At 45.6% G+C, this 21263-nt stretch overlaps 1 protein-coding gene across 3 annotated transcripts in view; it reads right to left on the bottom strand.

The window, feature by feature from the left end:
- LOC147882461 (uncharacterized) overlaps nucleotides 1-18345 on the bottom strand; it is a 65281-nt gene extending 46936 nt beyond the window's left edge. The window contains exons 1-5 of one of the 3 annotated variants that reach the window (XM_087400775.1): nucleotides 18174-18345; nucleotides 17620-17843; nucleotides 17225-17430; nucleotides 5734-6142; nucleotides 5003-5606 (exon numbers count right to left, since the gene is read on the bottom strand). In XM_087400775.1, coding sequence (XP_087256901.1) covers nucleotides 5003-5606; nucleotides 5734-6142; nucleotides 17225-17430; nucleotides 17620-17843; nucleotides 18174-18192 — 1462 coding nt within the window. In that variant the 5' untranslated portion in view covers nucleotides 18193-18345. Of the gene's footprint in view, nucleotides 1-5002; nucleotides 5607-5733; nucleotides 6143-17224; nucleotides 17844-18173 lie in introns of those variants that run through there. The other 2 variants (XM_087400774.1, XM_087400776.1) reach the window with 2 other exon arrangements.
- Between the last annotated feature and the right edge of the window lie 2918 nt (nucleotides 18346-21263).

Genomic DNA, 21263 nt, shown 5'->3' on the forward strand with positions numbered 1-21263 from the left:
ACATCATTCATCTTGAATTGATATACGTGCTTTTTCCAATCAATGGCTGGATTCTTCCTAGAATGCCACGCCATTCCCAGGGCTATATCCGCATGAGCAAGCTTGGTCATTTCATACGTGAATTGATATACGTGCTTTTTCCAATCAATGGCTGGATTCTTCCTAGAATGCCACGCCATTCCCAGGGCTATATCCGCATGAGCAAGCTTGGTCAAGGAGGGTATAAAAAACAACATGAAACTAATGGGGTTGAAGAGAGCTTCCTGGTCATCCACGAACAGCCACACCCTTTTTCTTGTTCCAAGCAGTTCAAGTCTCCAATTCCTGCAACCTCCACGCTCTGTCTGCCTGTGAATAAAAGCCTTCTTTGGGGTCGCGTATCCTCCAGATTGTGCTGCCCACGTAAACCTACGGGCTGTCGACGAATATATCGCCCAGCCCACGGACCATCTGCGTCGATTCACCGCAGCACTTCAAAACCTTCCACGTGAGCGCCGTTCCTCACTAATCTCGTCGGCAGTCTTCTCGTCGTCACCCTCGGGTGATTCGCCGCCAGCGCTCCCAAACCACCAATCCGTGCACCGACAGTTCTGGCCACTCCCCCGGACTACGTGCACACAGGTCCTTCACGAGCTCACGCGACCCTTCAGGTGAATCCCTGCCCAGAAATTCCTGCATCAACTGACTTGAGCACACCGGCTCATTCATCCACCCGTCACTTGCTTGCGGGCGTCGCTGAACCACCACCTACGGGACCCAGGCTAAAACTTCAATTCCGAAAGCCTGCGTTCTCCAATTCGTAGGCCCACACGAACGCCACGATTGCTCCACCAATGATCGACGACAGGCCTTCCCACGGCCCCTGCTCCGTCACCACGCTTCAGCCCGTTAACTTGCGCTGCTCCCAGGTCTTACCCCTACACAACCCGGAGCTCTGATACCAAATGTTAACAGAATTCTCTATCCTAGCCTCTATTTCAGATCACGGGAGTAGCACCTTTCGTTTCCACCCAGCCAAACTGCCAAAGCTTCCAGCATGAGAGAGAGAGCTATCTCACAGTCACGTAAATCCACAATTCTCCACTTCTCTCACTAGCCTTGACACCCCAAATCCCTAGATAGATCTAGATGCCACATGTCGTCCATATAGGGCCTTCCTAATGCAACATTTCACCCCTCTCTTGGGATGCATTAAATTCCTTGCCCCTAGGCACATTCTTTGCACTAGGCCCTTGGTCTCAGACCTATCTAGTCTGGTGCTATCAGCCCTCACCTCGGACCTTGACATTAATCCCTCCCGATCATTGACATAAAGCGCAAACACATATATTACAAAGATAGATCCTATAAGGGAAATGTCGACTGATTCTTCCGAGGTCATGCTACCTCGGCTAGAGCGTAACAGGCAAGCTCAAGGCAAGGCAAGTAGGTCAATTGAGGAGCTCACAACATAGTAAAATTAGGATGAGAGGGAGTCAAAATGGTCATTGCAATCAAGGACAATGTGGACTAGAGGCAAGACAGACATCAAGGCAAGTAGGATAAATGGGGAGCTCACAAAAAACTTGGCAAAATAAGGATGAGAGGGGGGTCAACATGGTATTGACCATGTAAATCAAGTAAAGAATCTGTTAGACCAGCTATCCATGCATAACGAGTAGACGCCCAAATCAACAAGTGGTTGATCTTCTCCTCAATAGATGACCCAATTCATGGGTCACCTTCATCATGACACTCTCAGGTAGAGAGAATGCTCCACATTAACCACTCCATGGTTATCTCATCTCTCTAGAAACCAAAAGTCAACATAGGACAAGTAGAAAATTAGGTAATCAAGATGAAGCATCCTTTATGGACAAATATAAAAGGCAATATTAAACGCCGACTTAGTCCTAAACCCAAACAACATAATAACTCCAAATGAAAATACAATGACAAAGATCATCATGAACACAATATATCCAAGAAGAAACTTCATTATTATTATTATAAAAAGCCTGGCTCTTTTGCTTCCAAGTATAAAAGAAAAAGCCTCACATTAAGAGCCCTACAAATATAGAGACACCGCAAACACTGAACAACTGAAAAAGCTTTAGTATATAAAAGCCAAATAAGTATGGATGCATTGACTCATATGCTTGTAACAATTTCACTACTTATAAAGAGTGGCTTTCACGCCTTCAGAAAAGATTTAACAATGATAATGTCAAGCTAGGACACCCATTGCTTCATCATACTAAAGATGTCAATGAAATCCCTTGCCCCGAAGGTTTTGACCAAGAAAAGCTCATTGTGGGACGGATAGTGTGGATGGGACTATAGGGGATGCCATGATTGGGATCCTAAACGTTTATGCACCTACATGCCGGCAACACAGAGCATCGTTTGGCAACAGCTTACGACTTGTTTATAGATATAGACTCTCGCATTGTTGTGGAAGGCTTCAACAATTTAGAGTTTGCAGAGGAGAATCTTGGAGGGCTTCCTTTTCCACAATGCCTCCCTTTGACAAGGGCATGTGGTAGCAGTTTCATTCTTTCCGTTAGTGGTCGAAACCCCCAGCGTGTGGCAAAGTATACCTAGATTTAGGGGAGCCTCCAACCCTCTTGTGGCCAACACCATCATGATGGACTCCTAGAGAGATTAAATAGAATATACATTAGCGATGACTCTGCCTGCAAAAGAGGCTGCATAAGTATACTGGCAAGTACGACAAGGTAAGCACGGCAATGTCAAACCATTTCCTATTGTTTTACATTTGAAACAACCACGCCAAGGGCTCTCCCAGAAAGGGGTGCACATTTCACATGTGCTTTACCGAGAGCAGGAGGTCCAATGGACGGTGGAGGGCAAGATGGGAGGGCTCGCAAGACAACAAATGCCATTCAGAAGAGCACTGTAAGGTCCCAAGCTCACGCACCATAGTGCAAGGCTCAAGCAGACCCTCCAAGAGAGACAACATCCTCTAAGATGGGATAGATATAAGTGAGCAACGTATAGATGGGATAGATGGTATTTAGCCTCCACTGAGCACCTAGGGAGCAAGAGCTAGGCTCCTAATGGTGAGTGGATAGATATATTGTGCCAGACTAGCGAAGTACTCTTTTCACTCCTTTCGGGTATGCTATGTTCAAGAAAAGCAACAAGATGACACAACAATTTTTCTAGATCACGAGCTCCAACTTATCAAGGACTCAACTCCAATGTTTAAGAGATGATGTGAGATAGCTCCACTCAAATCCACACCCATATTCTCCCTATAGTCATCCCACCCATAAATAGACAATTGATGACCCCTTTTATTGATAAGGAGATGCTTGAGGCTCCTCGTAGGAAATGCCTAGTCAAGAGGACTTGTCCCCTATTCTTCCGCTATTACTGGGAGTAGATTTGCATCCCTCTTTGAGTGGCATGCCAGGAATTTTTTGATTCAAGACAACTCCCTCAAACTCAAGCACAACGATGGGATATGCCTCATCCCAAGAGGGCGAGATCGTACAATAGCACCATAACATTTTGCGAGACATCGCTACAAGATCTTAGCTAAGGTCTTGAACTTATAGTCCGCCCCCTACTCCCAAACATCATCCACAAAACTCAAACTAGTTCTGCTCAAGAGAGGCATCCAAGACAACATTCAAAACTACTTCTGCTCAAGAGAGGCATCCTAGACAACAACTTCACTTTCTACAAGGCCACAAACTAGGCGAGCCAAGAGGCTCCAACTCTCGCAATCCTCCTCTTGAATTTCAAGAAGGCTTATGACAGGGTATATTGGGCCCCCCTTGAACACTATGTAGGCAACTCCAACCAAATTCTTATTGCCAGTCACACTCATACGTAGTGTGTGAGGGCTTCCCATTCACCTCTTCTTGTTCCTTTTGTGGCTAAGGAATTGGGTTCTTTGCACACAAGTGGCCGTCCTATTGATCTGACCTAAGGAGTTGTCGGATTTTGAATTTTGCAAATGATACGGCCCTATACATGGAGGAATCAGCCAAGAGCCTTGAGAGGTGACACATTCATTGGACGTGTATTGTCTAGCATCAAGAGCCAAGATCAATCCAAGGGCTCTCCCATAGGCACAAAGGCGATTCAAGATTGGGGAGAGTCCTAGGCTTCACATGGATTCCTTGAGACAACAGACGGTGAGATACTCGGGATGCTAAAGATTCACAGCCTTTCTAGAATTTTCCATACCATACTCCTCCCAAATAGCTGGCAGGATATAGATGATATCATGCCAGATATTGACAAGGGTAGCTGCAAGCCATACCTAGTGCCCCCCCTATCACTAAGCTGCAGCGTGTTACCCAAATGTTCCAAACAGTGATGCCTGGTGACCGTCTCCCAAACGCTACAATTTTAAGACAGCTTAGGGTGCTTCCGAGAGGGTAGATAGAGTCTTGAATGTCTTGCCCATGATACTCAGTCCATCTATCTGGTAGGCCAGGGGTATCATCTCAATGGGAAAGTAGGTCGCCCCTCTATCAACCATGCCTGGTAACAATCCTAGGGCAGCTCCACAAGAGTGGACGATCCTCTTGAGGTCCCTTGCTACACAGCAATGACATTGCAGCAATCGTGCCTATAGACACGCCCCCGCAAACCACAAGTCAGAAGAAGTATGAAAGCTTCCTCAGGTGGAGGCTAGTCCAGAGTCATGACCAAAACCTGGTAAAGACCTCATGAGGCACCTGCTGCTCCAACACCTCTATTCTCCGCTCCACACTAAACTTGCCAAGAAAATGCAGACAACACAAACAGGTTATTAAAGTGACATTGTAAGCCATAAGGAGTGAGTCTCATGCGATACTAAAAATCATGACATACAGTCTCCTGAATCCAAAGTTTCTTTGTCAATGCCTTGTATCAATCACTAAAGAAGAATAACCTTAAACCACCCAATTCCAGTAAAGCCAAGCTTTGAGAAATAGCAATGCATTTTTTTTTTCATGATTTACAGGTTTAAAACAAACCCAAATTCAACTACTAACAGTACCTTCACCAACTTGTTCACGTAAGACTAGATCTGTCCACATTATCTCACAATCCTCTAGCTCTGGCTCTGTGTCAATTGATGTGATCAGGCTGCTTGTGCTAGAGTTGTTGCTGCTACTTATGCCATTATCCTGAACGGAATGGCATAAGCCTGCAGCCTTTACCCTGGTAGGTGACACCTCAGTCACTTCTTGTTCTGGTGAGCTTGCCTGCGCTCTGTTTGGAGGGCTATTTCGATCTTTGTTGAGCTGATCAGAGCTTGGCCAAGGAAAAGAGGCACGAACTTTTTGCTTCAAGTTTTTTGGCATCCACGATTCAGCCTTGGAACCAAAAGGTACACGACCACCTGATCCTTTCCTGTCAGGTTCTGTGGACTCATTCTGAGCATGCAATTTGGCTGCACTATCTCCAGGAGCCATAGAAGGACCCCTGCTTTCTGCAGCTGCTAAACCAATTCCAGGAGCTACTGGATTTGAGGAGCCCCTAAACATCTCATTACAATCTTGAAGCATGTGTTCATCCTCTGCTTGAATGCTTGCATCAGGACTTGCTTCAAAATCATTGCTACTGTCTGCAATGCGCAAACGTGAAAGAACCTTGGAGGCCTATGAAACAATGCCATGCACAATGCAAGTCACACATAAGAAATCACAACGAAAGGCCTTGACTTCACAGCACTTTAACAGTTCTGCTTACAAGAAAATGATAAGCTAAGGGACATGGAAAACTCACCACTTTTGAGACTGTACTCTTAAATGGCATTGTAAGGGGCTGTTGCAGCTCCATCTTGAGTTTGGGAAGTCCACGAATTCCATGTGGGATATGAGAAGATTCCCCAAAATGTGAGGAACTATTATCTTGTGCCCCAGAATGTGTGAAGGGACGAGCATCAGTTGATACCCCAATTATACCAACAAACTGATCACCATCATAAAGTGGTGTATCTGTCATCATAGCTACAAAAATTTCTCCTGATTTCTTCCTGAGAGGAAATTGCCCTGACCACGATTCTCCACGGCAAAGTTGGTTCACAAGCTGAACTGCAATATCATGCCTGGCTTCATCGATAACAAGATCCAGTATGTTTTGTCCTATTGCTTCTGATGCTTTCCAACCATATAAATCTTCAGCAGACCGATTCCTGAAAAGACAACCTAAGTCCTTTAGAAGACTACCAACTTTACAAGTATTAGTTTTGCTAAATGGCTTTAAATGTTCTGATACATAGCAATTATGTATCCAACACAGGATGATGACTATCCGCATCACAGTCACAAACATGTGGAAACCAAACGCGCGCGCGCGCACACACACACACACACACACACACACACACAAGCACACACGCACGCATTGCACATTGTAAAACAACTTTAGGTATAGCATTCACAAGATTTTAATGAACAACTGCATTTTCAGTCTCTACAAATCTGAATATTCTGCAGATACAGTTTGTTGTGCCTGATGGGCTTATAAATAGAACACTTCCAATATGTGCACACGTGAGTTAGATTCTGTATAGCATGCACGACCCCACATGAGTAAACGAAGTAGCAATAAATTTTGTATTTCACAGATCTCACTACTTCACGTTGGTACTATTTATGCTCATACATAAACAAATCTTTATGAGCTTGTGATTTTCAAATTTAGCGTTCAATAAATAGTATGCGCTTCTATTTCAGAAGAGCCCACTGACAACACATGAAATGATCAGCTGTATTAAAACAATTGTTAGCTACATTGACATAACCAGCAACAGATATCCATAACCAGTGTCACGAAGTATGTCCTAATGTTCATTTGTATACAGGAAACATGCCAAAGTTTTATCAGTTACTCAAGGACAAAAGGTTGCATTCAGCCATTATAGAAAATATGTATGAAGAGGAATCTCTCTCTCTCTCTCTCTCTCTCTCTCTCCATACTCTGGCCAAGATTTATGGATCAGTCTTAGAGAGGGAGCTCAGCAGTCATACAGAGGCTCGGGGGCAGCGGGCACTAGGACAGGCAGGATTCCGGAGACAGCATTCTACCCTAGATCACATCTTCACTCTGGATACCCAGATGTATTTGCAACTTTTTTGGTGTGTACCTTGTCCCATAGACCCGTGAGGTCTCCTGCGGACGTTAATAGATCTTTCTTTCTTTCTTTCTGAGGGCTATCATTGAGGAGGCGAGATCTAGACACCAGAAGGTCTACACATGCTTTGTAGACTTTCGGAAGGCTTTTGACGCTGTCCCACGATCCCACATGATCAGGAGACTACAGGAGCTGCAGATTCCAGAGACACTGATATGGGGGTTGATGAGCCTATATGAGTCAGTCAGAAGCAGAGTCTGTGCCCCAGGTGGTCTGTCGGATTGGGTCGACAGTATGATCGGGGTGAAGCAGGGCTGCCCTCTCTCACGACCCTTTTCGGGCTTTACATTGATGAGATCACTTCCTTCATAGACCGCCTAGGAGGTGAAGGATCACCATTGGCCGATCTCATGATACAGATATTGCTCTATGCTGATGACACAGTCCTTATCTCATCCTCAACAGAGGGGTTGCATATACATTCGGAGGCCCTAGAGGTATTCTACAGAGAGAGAGACGTGACAGTCAACCTTGGGAAGACCAAGGTTATGGTCGTCAACACCTCACATGCAGTACTTCATCGACTCAGTTTCACCTATCAAGACGAGAAGTCTTCACAGGACCCCTTTTCACTATCAAGATAGTGCAGTCCTACACATATTTGGGAGCAGTCTTCACATGACCCCTTTTCACTATGTCACATGCAGCCCATGCACGACTCACATGGGGCGGGTTGCTTTGGCACGATTGGAGAGACAATGCTTCCAGACACACTTTTAGGATCCACCGACGAAGTGCTGGCTCTTCAACACGCTAGTGCGACCGACTGCTATGTATGCAGCACCCTTTTAAGGGTGTGATCTACGATAGCAGAGTGGGGGAGATTTGAGCGGCTACAGGTGACTATGGGATCTAGGATGATTTGGAGCAAGCCCTCAGTCCCGCATGAGATAGTGCAGGCAGAGTTCGCCATGACACCACTACAAACTGGTGCCATCTTCCAGACAGTGACATTCATTCATAGAGTCTGGGACTTACCCCACTAGAGACTACCGAGGCTGGCCCTCGAGTCACCCAGACAACTAGCCGAGAGCGGGGCGGACACATAGTATGCACGTATATCCACATGGTTTGCCAAACACGGATAGGCTCCCTCCCTTTCAGTACAGTATGGATGCACCCCCTGAGTCAATCCCACGAGATGAGATTAGCTCCTCCAGCTCCACACGTCTCGGACTTGGGGAGAGATCAGGAGCTCCCCACCAAGACCCAATTCTACCGCGACCACTTCCTGAGTGTCTCGAAGGAGGGATTCATCGTCAAACCCCAGTATCTCGAGGACAGAGGAGTCTCACATGCAACACTTAGGATCACTATTGGACATCCCATCAACTGAGGATTGAGACAAGGAGAGCAGCACATATACCCAAAGAGCACCGGATCTGCATGCTATGCACATTGGGAGTGATTGAGACAAAGGAGCACTTTCTCTATGCCTACCCAGCCTACTACGAGATCCAAGGGCGATACCGCTATCTCTATCAGGATGGGAGTGGCTTCAGCCCACTATCACGATTGATCCACTTCCATGACCAGGTTTGCATTGGGCTCTACCTACTTGAGATGCGTCAACACACGGAGACCCTACTACGACATATCAGAGACCAACAAGAGGCGACCAGACCACAAGATACAGAGGTTGACCAAACACACAGCAAGTCACAAATTTCTATGCATTTGAGTCAGCTTCAAGACATAGTGGGGTGGAGAAGGAGGAGCTAGTTGATATTCGGGCAGCCTGGATTACCGATAGAGGGTTGTAGAGGCCACCCACAACACGGAGAGCGACTAGAGCACACTCTATTGAGGTCTAACCTATCAAAGCTTTCCTCACAGGAGACCGCCCGAGACGAGGGGTCACTCTAAACATAGTTCAACCGATGCAGATATCGAGAAGACCACGTCCCCCTCCGCCACCACAACATGAGCCAGCCCGACAGACATAGATCCGAGACATTTTCACTGCTCATAGACGAGTCACTACAGTGCTGGGTTTCGGATTCTAAGTTACAACTCTAGCTCTCAGCCTACCCCAGATAGCACATGATATGTTTTATATATGTTTTGTACTTGATTTTGCTTGAGCTATTGAGCTCTTTATTTCAGCATAGTACTCAGCAAGGATCTTAGCACACACTTTGCTCCAGACTTTTGTGGCTTGTATGAGTTTCTTTCCCTTTTGGTGAGCTTTGCACTTTGTCCCATAGGCTCGCGAGGCCTCCCGCGGACGTTAATCTCTCTCTCTCTCTCTCTCTCTCTCTCTCTCTCTCTCTCTCTCTCTCTCTCTCACCCACCTCGAGCTGAGATGCCATGTGCACTCCTCGACCCTCTGTTTTATCCAGGTTTTGTTATGTGTGCTTTGTCCCATTGACCCGTGAGGTCTCCCGAGGACGTTAATCTCTCTCTCTCTCTCTCTCTCTCTCTCTCTCTCTCTCTCTCTCTCCCCCCCCCCCCCCACACACACCCACCCACCCTGCTCCTAGCTGCTCCTCCCACCCTACTCCTCACCTGCTCTGCTGCTCCGCACACCCGCCATGCCCCTTTGCTGTCCCGCTACCCGCCATGCTGCTCCGCCGACGCCATACTGATCCCTTCCGCGGAGCCTGCCTTGCGACCTGCCGCCAAGCCCATCGCCATGCTCCGCCTAGCCCACCCTTGCTGCTGCTGCTGCCTTCCTTCAAGCTGGTGCTGCTGCCCCTCCTTTGCCATTGCGCCTAACCCCTCCCCTCCATTGCGCCTCCTCTCAGCCCTGCCCCCTAGCTAGCACTCAGCCCCCTTGATCCGTCTCTCATCCCTTCTCCCACCCCCTAACCCTGCCCCCCATTGCCCCTCAACTCTTCCTAGGGCCACGTTTTGCCCCCTAGCTTTCATGGACCTGCAAAGAAAGCACAAAGGAAAAAATGACAAAAGATAGAAGAAAGCAACAACAACAAAGGCGACTCACACTTGACGATATGAACAAATGCAGCAACCGGAGTGGCCTCCAAGTGGATAGCACTGCCACAAAAAGCAAGCCACCAAGGCCTCTACACAAGCGGGCTCGACTTCTACATCGACCCCCGCACCCGACTCTACATCGACTTCTGCATTGACCCCCACAACAGCCCCCTCTTGGCCTCCACACTGGTCTCCACATCATCACTCTCACCAGTGACATCACTCTTATCACCTACTTCAGCCTTACGGGGAGCGGCACCATTGTCCCCAAAATATGGTAGCGCTGCCATCAAAGGTGATAGCGTCAATAGCTGGATCAGGGACTGCCCCATATGCCTCCTTCCTATCACAGGTACCTCTCAGCCAGCCACCCTTCACTTCATCAACAGATCTCGCCACGCCCACGTTTCAGAGGCCTTTCACTTCTCAGCTCACCTATCCCACACTACAGCCACCCACTATTCAGCCCCACCCCACCACATTTGTACCAGCTCCTTTCGAGTTCTAGCTGCCACGGGGGCCTAGCTTCCCCAGAGCCATCCCACCCGATGCCTGGGAGAACCTCTTGGTGGAGTTACTTAGTGTTAGAGCACAAGATGTTGAGCTGACCCATTTCATTGAGGAGCAGACCCACTTCGCCCAGGAGCTGGCTCGTATTATACATGAGCAGGGGGGGCTCATCCAAGGACTCAGACAAGATATTAGTGACCACCACTTTGGGGGTCTCAAAGCATGCGATTGACGGGATCCTGGCGAGTGGGGATGAATCCCAATCGGGAGCAGCCCTTGTCATGTGCTTCCATGACACCCACACGAGACTAGCAACGCGCTCCGACGCAGATCGGCCCTACGGGATCACCTAGACATATCTATGGATGATGACCTCACACCCCTACAAATCGAGGAGCGACGTGCCCTTATCTTGCAGTGGGATGTGGCCCGCAAGGAGGGAAAGTGGGGCTATTGTTCGTGCTAGTAGACTCCTTACCGATCACATCATACGGTCAAGCACTTTTGTATATGGGTAGGATGCACAGGCTTATCATATATAATGGTCTTAAGCTATGGCCCTCCGCAGGTGGCTTCACTTGCTTTCCACATGGGGGAGGGTCTATCGCAATTCACTACATCATGGGATCCCCTGCCTTCACGTCGCACATCATTGACTACTCCATTTCGCCATCCCCCGTATGGGCACATCACACCTCCCTCTTTTTCAGCATCTCCACACTGCGTCTCACGGCACCACCCACCACATCGATCACAAACACCACGTATCATGATATACACTTAGATCGCGATCTAGCACCCTCATATTCTACACGGCTGTATACACTACTCACATATATTGATCACATACCCCTATTAGAAGACCGTGCTACCCTGATTAGCCACTCACTCCACGGGCTGGCTTTCACGCCTTCCCATACACGATGCACTATACTAGACCCCCACCTTTTGTTTTGTGCCTTGCAATAGTTGGTACGATGAGGAGTGTAAGGCTCTTCGCCGATAGCTCCGACTCGAGGCCAAACATAACCTTCTGAGTGAGCCAGACACGATACGTGAGCACCGTCGTCTGCTCTTAAGATTTGAAGACACAATTTGTATGGTTCCATATTTGCCGTATTGACAGATCATAAGTCAATCAAGTGTGTGTGATGGGACTGATTGGCATGCACTTCTCTGGCCAGGTCACATTATCTCTTCCCACACTATTGTGGGGCATCTAGGCTACCCCATTGGCTGGAATATTACCCCGCAACAACAGCTCAAATGGGTGCTTCAAAAGATCAACAAGAAGCTGGAATACTGACACTTGTCCACTTGGCCTTTACATGTTCGACTTCGGATAGTACAGTCCATCATTATGGCTAATGTGCAATTTTATTTGCCTCTTCTTCCCTGGTCTTTCAAGCATTTGGCTTCCTATATGTCTCAGGCTATGGAGATATTTTCGAAAAGCAAATCTCATAAAAAGGCTTTGCGACTACGACCTATGCAGTCTATTTGTTCACCCAAGACTCATGGGGGGCTGAATATTCTCAATCTCCAGGTTCATATGTTGGCAAGAAAGAGCACTATGATTGCTGATTTTTTTCAGCAAAAACAGCCATGGGCTATTATGTTAGCAGCAATGTGTGGAAACATGGCGTCTCATGCATATGGGCATTGGATTACAGATCACTGGGAAGCAGTCATGACCACATTTCAGGGGAAAATTCCTGGTTGCCCTGTTTCTAATGCTTTTATTCATGATTGGAAGAGAATTCTCTCATATGCAAAATGGACAAGTGCTTCTTCTCATCATGGTAATTCTCTTCGCTTGGAAAGCATCCACTGGAGCAAGGTGTTTGAATTGCCTCTCGCTTTACAGGCACCTATTAAAGCATACAATCTCATGAAATTGGGCATAAGATTTGTTGGCAATGTTGTGGATCAACAAGGTTGTATGCTTTCATTTCCACAAGCTTGTAGGACATTCTCCTTGGGTCTACATCATAGGTCCATTTGGAGAATTCTTTCAACTATGTTGCAGCCATTTGTTACGGTCCCTCCACTGTTTGTACAGGACAGATTACTGGACTGGAATTTGACTTCCTTACCTCATGCTACCCATACGCTCTCAATGCACAATCTGACCTCCTCGCAGGTCTACAGATTTCTTCTTCCACCGCCATGGATTGACAAGCATGCCAACACTCTTTGGAATTTGGATAGGCCTCTATCTTGGTGGCAATCACGACTCATGAAAATCTGGAAAGCCAAATTGCCATTGAAACAGAGGCTCTTCTTTTGGAGATGTATAGTGGGAGCTTTTTCCATTGGGGCGAAATTGGCAGCCGCCGCATTGCTTCCCCCTCCTGCCCCCGTTGCTCTCATCACTGTGAAACAGTTCCTCACCTATTATGGTCTTGCCCACACTCTCGCATATTGATCACTCCTATTTCTCATTTGTTGCGGCTTCGGTTTCCCTCTATCAGATTTGGGAAACTTTTTTGGATGTTTGGATGCCTCTCATCTCAGATGTCTCCATTCCTCCTCTTTTTTCACTGGACTCGCTTTTGGGTACTATGGACCATTTGGACACAGAGACTGCATTCTAGGATGGGTCAACAGTTTCCTCAAGCATATATTTTCTTCAGAATGTCCCTCAAGCAATCCTTATATGGCAGTTTTGCTGCAAGGGACTTGGATGCTACTAGCCTTGAAGTGTTCTCTATCTGTTTTTGAGTTTTTCCATTGGGCTCTCTTTTGGAGTCTAATGTCAGTGTGTGGGAGACTTCCCATCTTGTAAATTTATGAGAATATAAATACACTGGATTTTACCGAAAAAGTGTGTGATGGGACTGATTTGAGGGGGAGAAAGGCTAGATGGGTAGAGTTAATGCAAGATTTTGATTTTGAAATCCGCTATCAGAAGGGTTTCTTGAATAATATAGCTGATGCTCTAACTCAAATGAACAATATCTCATTTACCAAGATGTCCTATTATCTATTTCAATCCTTGAGAGGGCTTTGCGCAACTGATAGTCATTTCAGTTCTTATTGGCAAACGGTACAGGATGGGGACATCCATGATTAGCCAAGACTCAGGGATTATGCCACCTAGGATACATGCAACAGAGATCATTGGGTGATTCGGAATGGCTTGTTGTTTTGAAATGAAGAGATTTGTGTGCTCGCTTTATTAGATCTTCGATCCAAGATTCTCCAAAAGTGTCATGATGCACCTAGTGGCCACCCATGTATATACATGACACTGTCTCTAGTGAAGCATACTTTGTATTGGCCTAAGATGAGGGAGTTTGTTTAGAACTATGTAGTACGTTGCCGAATTTGTCAAGTGACCAAGGCTGAACACCTACAAAGCACGGGCTTATTACAGCTGTTTGCAAATTCTTGAAAATAAAGGGGAAAGTACTTCCATGGATGTTCTCACGGGTTTGCCAAGAACGCGCAAGTGTCATGATGCCATATGGGTCATTTGACAAAAATTGCTACATTTTTACCTACTTGATCTACCATTACAACAAGTCAATTGGCTGAGCAGTTTGTTGACCAATTATTATGCATGTATGGTTTGCCAGCTCACATAGTCAGTGATCGGGACTCTAAGTTTATGAGTGAATTTTGGACACTTGCCTTTGACAAGTTAGATATGAACTCATGAGTAAGTTCTTAGAGGAGGGGGAGTAATTAGTATGTCATTCGCATGGACCGCATCGAACGTGTGCTTTAGGCGCACAAGACTAGCTCAGGAAGCTTGGGGAGGCTTGGGGCTAGGCAGGCGATTCTCAGGTTGAGTTGCAAGGTCATAGTTGGATTATTGTTTGGAACTAGGGTTTCGCTAGTTTAGGCATACTGGGCTTGAGCCTATATAAGGAGCCCAAGGGTTCAGTTTTAAAGAGTGCAACTTAGAGTTCTTCCTTGCTGGTGTGGATCCTGGATCGTGTCGCGAACGCACACTTGCTTCCTAGAGTAGCCCAAGACCTAGCAGCAGTTCCAAGGCCCTTGGGTGCCACATGGTGGTATGGGATGCCAAACTGGTTGGGAACTACTTGAGAAATGTGCCAGCAGCTCAGCTCGTGGCTCGAAGCGGACGTCTCAATTTCTGGAGTCCTTTCCCTCGCAGACATCATGGTTGCGTGGTGAGCTAGCCTGCACCCTTCTAAGTTGTTTCTATGGTTGTTTTCTTTGTGCTTGTTTTGCAGGTCCAGGATTTCAGGAGCTCTGGGGTTGTGTCATCTAGGTACATGGAAAGATGGGTGAGGCTACTCACAGTGAAATGGACGTCAAAATACACAAAGAGCTAAAAGTAGTGTAGAGGAAGTAGGAGAGAGGTTCAACAGCAAAGTAGCAGCTGTTCCATCACTTATTTTACAGTCCACATCAGCTCAAACGTCATCATGGGTTCAACATCACACACTTACCCTTAGTAAATTTGGAAGGGAGAAAAAATAGTGAGAACTACTCATCAAGAAAGATGGATCCACGGCACAAAAGTTGTGGGAAAGAACTTGGCCCGACATCTTTTGATAACTAGCAGCATCATGACAGTGGCAGATTCAGGCAAACCTCACATCAAGTTATTGAGACATCCACCAAAGCATGGATACGCATGTACAGAAAAATGAAGCAGCCAGGTATCCCGAATCTTCAGAATCAAATGCTCTAAGTTTGCATGCCCCAGATTTCATCCTTCAGTATTTGATGAAATCAAGACTATCTGTAACGAGCTAGTAGACCTTCGAGGGGGGATCAACTGATAGGCTTTGGCCATGCTTCTTCTGAATCAGTTGGTAAAGGCTTTCATAGTTTTGTGACATGATCATAATGAAAAAAGGACAAAGCCACCGACGTTGACATCCGTGGGACATTACTTCAGGAAGTCTTGAGACTTGAGGCTAAAGTTCTTAATCAGCAAAGAGGATGACTACGAAGAGAAGGCATTCAATGCAAGTCAAAGGGCAAGTCTAAGGCTACGAACAAAGAACAAGGGGAAAATGTCAACATGGCAGGGCAAGTCCAAACTGAAAAGGTTCAGAAGCAAAGGACACTCCAGGATGGATGCTAAGGGCGTGCCATAAAACAAGTATAGTCGAAAACCCTTTTTCTCATAGTTTGAAAGAGTAGAGCAGCAACATTCTGCTCAAATGCAGTAGATATCAGCCCAGCATAGATCACTCACAGCATGGCTCCAAAAAATTCAAACAGCATGGGCTGCTTCCAAGTTTATTATTGCCAGGCATCAAGTCCTAAAATAAAAAATGGCTTGGCTTTCTCACAGATGCAGAGGACTCTCTTTCATGGCAGGAAACTCCCCCCCAGGCAGGATTGCAAGATTTTTGGATTGTCAAGTGGGGGTTCACATCGCAGCACAGCAGCAAATCGCATCGCTTGGGAACAGTATTAGCCATAACCTTTTGTATTAGAGCTGTTCCCAAGCATGCAGGGAGAACCTTGGTGGTGAACTGAGTTTTGTTTGCTGCAGAAACTCATGTTGTTCCATTCATCATGGATGTATAGCCCGATTCATGCTACTGGTCTCACTTCGTATGGGCCAGATTTGATGCCACCTCTGACGCACATGCCAGGCAAACAGGGGCATGGGCTTCATCAGCCTAAAGTTGCAATACCTTGCTTTGCTGGGGTAAGCATGACTTACATGTGCAGAGCCCTCCATGACATTGAAGGTATTCCCTATGATCCAGATCCTGATGAGCGTGGAGACACAGGATAATCGCGAGCTGACCCATGCTACACACACACACTTTCACAGACTAGAATAAATCCCATCTTACAAATTAAATTTTCTATAAACAAGCAAAAGAACAAAGGAAAGAAGGGAGTTTGTAAGCAACTTTAAACAAACTTATGAGTAAAGGAGAAAAATAAAAATGAAAATAACTTAGTAAGCAAGGCTACGCTCATGTTCTCATCAGCATCCAAGCGTAAGTTGTCATTTGGGCTTTGAAAGAGCCAGAATCTCTTGGGTCATAAAAAACAGGTGCAGCCTAGGCATAGGAGCATTGCCCGGTTGCGTGAAGCTGCACTGTGCTATGGCAGGCATACTGAAGTATGGAATGCTGAGTCTGCTTCAAATGACCTTCTCAGCCTGTATGCACATATTGATGAGCAGTTTGAGGCAGGATGACAGCTGTAAGCACTCATGCTGTACAGACCGCTTCGTGATGCTGCAACGAGATGCTCCCTGGCTGCCTCAAACTCCAAACACTGCACCAGGAGCAGAGCATGCACATCCCCACGTGCACCCACCACAAAGTTACAAGGATGGCTCAATATAAGGAACGACAATTGTATATATTGCAGAGTTGTAGTCCATCTACTCAAGCTAGCTGGCTCCACGGCTTCTTGCCAGAGTCAATAGTAAGACAGACTCTTGTGGTAGTGTTGATGTTGAAAACCCCTCAAAAAAATTATATGTACAAAGACAACGTCAACATGCATCTACTTTGCTCTTAGAAGAAATAAAAAATATCAGCTAGTCCAAGCACATCTGATGCTAGCACTGATGCTCTGACAAGAAGATGTTCGTCCTTAAGTCTTTTGATTTTCAACTATTTTAAGCACATGCTGTTTAGGAATGCCTTCGACATGAGAAAATGCTAGGGCATGTACCAGTAAGTCACCTCTCCAGTTGGCCGAAATATATATACGGCTTGTCCCATGGATTGAAGAATGTTCACCAAGTGTCTACCTGGAAGTTCTCCGTGCAAAGGTCTTCTACCACTGCTCAAAGAAGAACCATTGGATGAGGTAGCCTTATGAAGATTCCAATCGGAATGAGATGTGGGACTGCGCATGTAAGGACGACCAGCTTCCTCCTGTAATGTAGAATGATGAATTCTTTGGTCCTCAGAAAGGGTGGCATTTTGGCAAACCTCCCCTCCACTTTGCGACAAGTCCTTGCTCTCAGAGGAACAGGTGTGGTCTTTGCAACAACTACAAAATGGACATTTCCCATCTTTAGAATCATGGACAAAGTTTGAATGAGATTTGTTATTGGGTTGCACCTGTCTGCCATGAGTACGTGTTAACTGTTGCATCTCCATTAATTTTGAAAGGTCTTCTTGAAGCTTGGCTTGGCTCTCCTCGAGTTGCCGTATTTTTTCGAGCAGCAAGTGAGAAATATGCTCTTGCGAGGTGCCATTGTTCTCGGCAGATGAATGCGAGGTGTGGGATGAGGACGGCGGCGCTGGACATGGCTCTTCGGAAGATCCCAAAGGATGAGGTTGCTCTGTCGTCATGAAAAAATTCAAACAAAGAGAGAGGCTGTCAATTTCTCTCTCCAAAGGATAGAACCTCGGCAAAGTGAGTTACAATGACACAAGAACGTCGAGTTGTGAATATTGAATCGCCAATTCGATTGGCTCCCTCCAGATAAGCGCCGTCCATCGATGGGTCTCTGTGCTCACCGCTGTTCCAAATGCTCCAGACCGATCTTTTGATGCAAGAAAAAGATGAATGGCATAAAACAGAATGTTTCCGTCATGTCTAGCAAGATACCCATCGATGGGTCTTTGTCGCAAAACGATGTTTTGATGGGAGAGAAACGTCAATGGCATACCACAGAATGTTCCCGTCATCTGTAGCGAGGTACCCACGATCTGCAAAGGTGTGTGTGGAAGCTCTGCCGCTGTCTGTCAGTAAGTCGTCGCGATTCCTTGCAAGCAGCAGCGGATCCCCGACGAATGGAGGATGAAGTTCATAATCATCCCGCAAAACATCGAATTGGGTTGTCAGATCGGCGAGCCCTGACGCAGAAAAGGCAGCCACCTCTGACCGCCACGTGGAGATGGATTACGCTCCCTAATCTCTTTCCACGTCCTTCCTGATTACGCGCTTACTCTATGTTGCGCCACGTATGCCCTCGCCTGCCGACACCTGCCATGCCACGCCCGCCCTCACCTAAACTTCCGGTCGCCCTTCCTCGTGTGTGAGAGAGGTTTTGCTGAAAATCAGGCCTGCTTCACGGAGCTCTTGTGGGGTGTTATGTTCCCATGTGTGTCTGGTGTCCCTCCATCCGCGTTTTGGGTACTTTGTGTCAGGCAAATGATCAATCAGGAGCAATTGAAGACTTCCTACAATTCACGTTCCCTACAAATACGCTTAACGTCGAGGAAAATACCGACTTAAGTGGAGCTTCTCTACCTCCGAATTCTCTGCCAAGATTCATGGCCAAGTGCGTGAGAACATCAGAGTTTTGTCCTCCCTGAGAAATAGCGGAGGAATTTGGGGTGTGTTATTTTATTAACAATCCAACAGCTTATTCCCTCTTCAATGATTACCTTTCTTCTTGTTAATTATATATTCATGTCTTTTTTGGCCTGCCCTATGTGTGGGAAGGGTATAGTGATCGTTCTCCAACTTTTTAAAGGTAAAATTATTCTTTTTTCAATTTAAGGACTACATGTTAGGTGGAAATAGTTGATTGGCCATTGAAAGTGCCACATGTGCCGTGGATCCCCTCTTTAAATGCTTGCGCAACTCTTGCATTCAACTTATTTGTTTTTTTGGCAGGCCTCTTTAATGATATAAATCATTCATCTTATTCCCTCTCTTCAATGATTACCTTTCTTCTTGTGTTCTATATTCATGTCTTCTTTGGCCTGCCTCTGGGTAGGCCTTAGTGAAGGTTCGTCTTGGAGATGGGCAAAATTTCGAATTTTTTTAAGTTTTTATTCGAGAATTGTTTATTGGTCCACTTGCCTGTTTTTTTTCTTTTTTATGATTGATTTAGGGCATGTGATCTCCACCTATTCCTCCCTCTTTCTCTCCCTTTCTATTTCAAGGCAAGTCTCTTTCTCTCTCTCCCTCTCTCTCTCTCTCCCTCTCTCTCTCTCTCTCTCCTCTCTCTCTCTCTCTCTCTCTCTCTCTCTCTCTCTCTCTTCCAGGCTTCGCATCTGAGGTAGGCCTTATGAATGCTTTATGAGCATTCATCTTGTTATATCTCTACTCCCTATCTTTTATATTACAATTATCCCTTAACACATGCCTGGATTTCTTTTAAATACTTTAATAGTTCTTCTTGTCTTTTCTTTTAAATGCTTTCATGGTTTTTCTTGTCTTTTATTTTCATAATTGTTCCTAAATAAGTGTATTCCCAATGTAGGAGAAATACCTCTATAGATCATATAATCTTTATTTTGTAAGCACCCACTTTTTCTATATAGTGTAGGCGCGCTTGTGAGCTGGAAAAACGTGTCTTAAACCTTTATAATGTTTAGAGGCCTATTGTATTTCTTCATATATCTTATTTTGTGTTACTTTACACATACATAGACAATTGTTTAAAATATTGTAAGGGCTACATAAAAGAAAAGGGACTTTATAAGTTGGAATCTTGTAAGCATTACAAGGGTGTCTTTTCTAATGGATACTATGTACTCATGGCAAGGCTTTCTATACCTTTTAAGGTTGAAAAGGGCTAACCACCCATTTTGCACTCTTGTAGATAGTCTCCTCAATAGGTCCCCCAATTATAAAGGAAAAAAGGAAAAACATTGAAACAAGATTAATTACATTCAAAGAGCATGTCCATGGAATATGTGTGTGTGTCTAATTCATGCCATGTTCTTTTGAATTTGTGTAATTGTGGTGTACAGTATGATTTGACCAATAGATATAGTTGGCTCCTTGTTTGTGTTGTGCTTTGCATTCACTTTGTACCCAAATGTGATTATTGTTGGTTGTTGGATTAGTTGGTCCATGTTGTGACTTTTCATGAGTTGTTGATTGAAGTTTAGTTAGGCTATTACTAGGTTTAGCGTAGCAAATGTCAAAGTCACCTATAACATACTTTGAAAAACCTGGTCTAAATTGATTAATGAGTGTTTGGAGTGCATGAACAAGTGTGTATGTATTTGCTCTAGGTGCTTTATAACCAGTGATAATGGCAATCTTACCTAAGTGGAGGGATTGGAAAGTTGTTAGCAAGCACTCAACACTTTCTTTGTGAAGGAATGTCTATTGTTGGAGTGTATTGTTATCTTTGTAATACGTGGCTACTCTTGCGCCTTCATTCCCATGCATGTGCTTGATATTGGCAATCTCTGTTTCTTTGGTAGATGCGGAGTGCAGTTCTTGGACGCAAAGTTGCAGCATGGATGCTCTTGGATGAGTGAATGTCTTACTTGTGTGAGTGGAATGGTCTTGTGCTTAGTGATTACAAAGAGAATGTTTTTGTCTTTGTGATGTTGAAGTCTACTTACTTGTTCTCCACGCAGTTGTGGTCCACTCTGATGTGCACTTTTGTTCTAGTGGACGCTGTATCATGTATAGATTTGTGGGATCACAAACACATGCCAATGCTGCATAGGCAATGCCATGTGCTTTAATGTTAGAAGGGTTGAACGCTAGAGAGTTACACGAAAGGCCCTGCGCGCGGTGTATTGTTCTAGCTACTGTAGGCTATATTGGAAATTTGGTATTGACATACTGCGTTGAGATGGTTTTTGCCTATGTGAAATTTGCCTACAATTTGCAGGATTGGAGTCCATTGCAATGGAATTCCATATCTGTACAAGAACAAGTGTGGCATGCTTCCCTTCCTATTTTGTTGATGTTGAACTCAACCCACAAGACTGGAGGCTTGATGCTCATGTCAAAGTGCTTGAAGATGCCATTTGCACCATTCACAAGCCCATTTGCAATGTCT

Source organism: Dipteris shenzhenensis, chromosome 29 (assembly GCF_047967505.1).
Source record: "Dipteris shenzhenensis isolate YYH24624 ecotype China chromosome 29, Dip_SZ_1.0, whole genome shotgun sequence".
NCBI classification, from domain to species: domain Eukaryota; kingdom Viridiplantae; phylum Streptophyta; class Polypodiopsida; order Gleicheniales; family Dipteridaceae; genus Dipteris; species Dipteris shenzhenensis.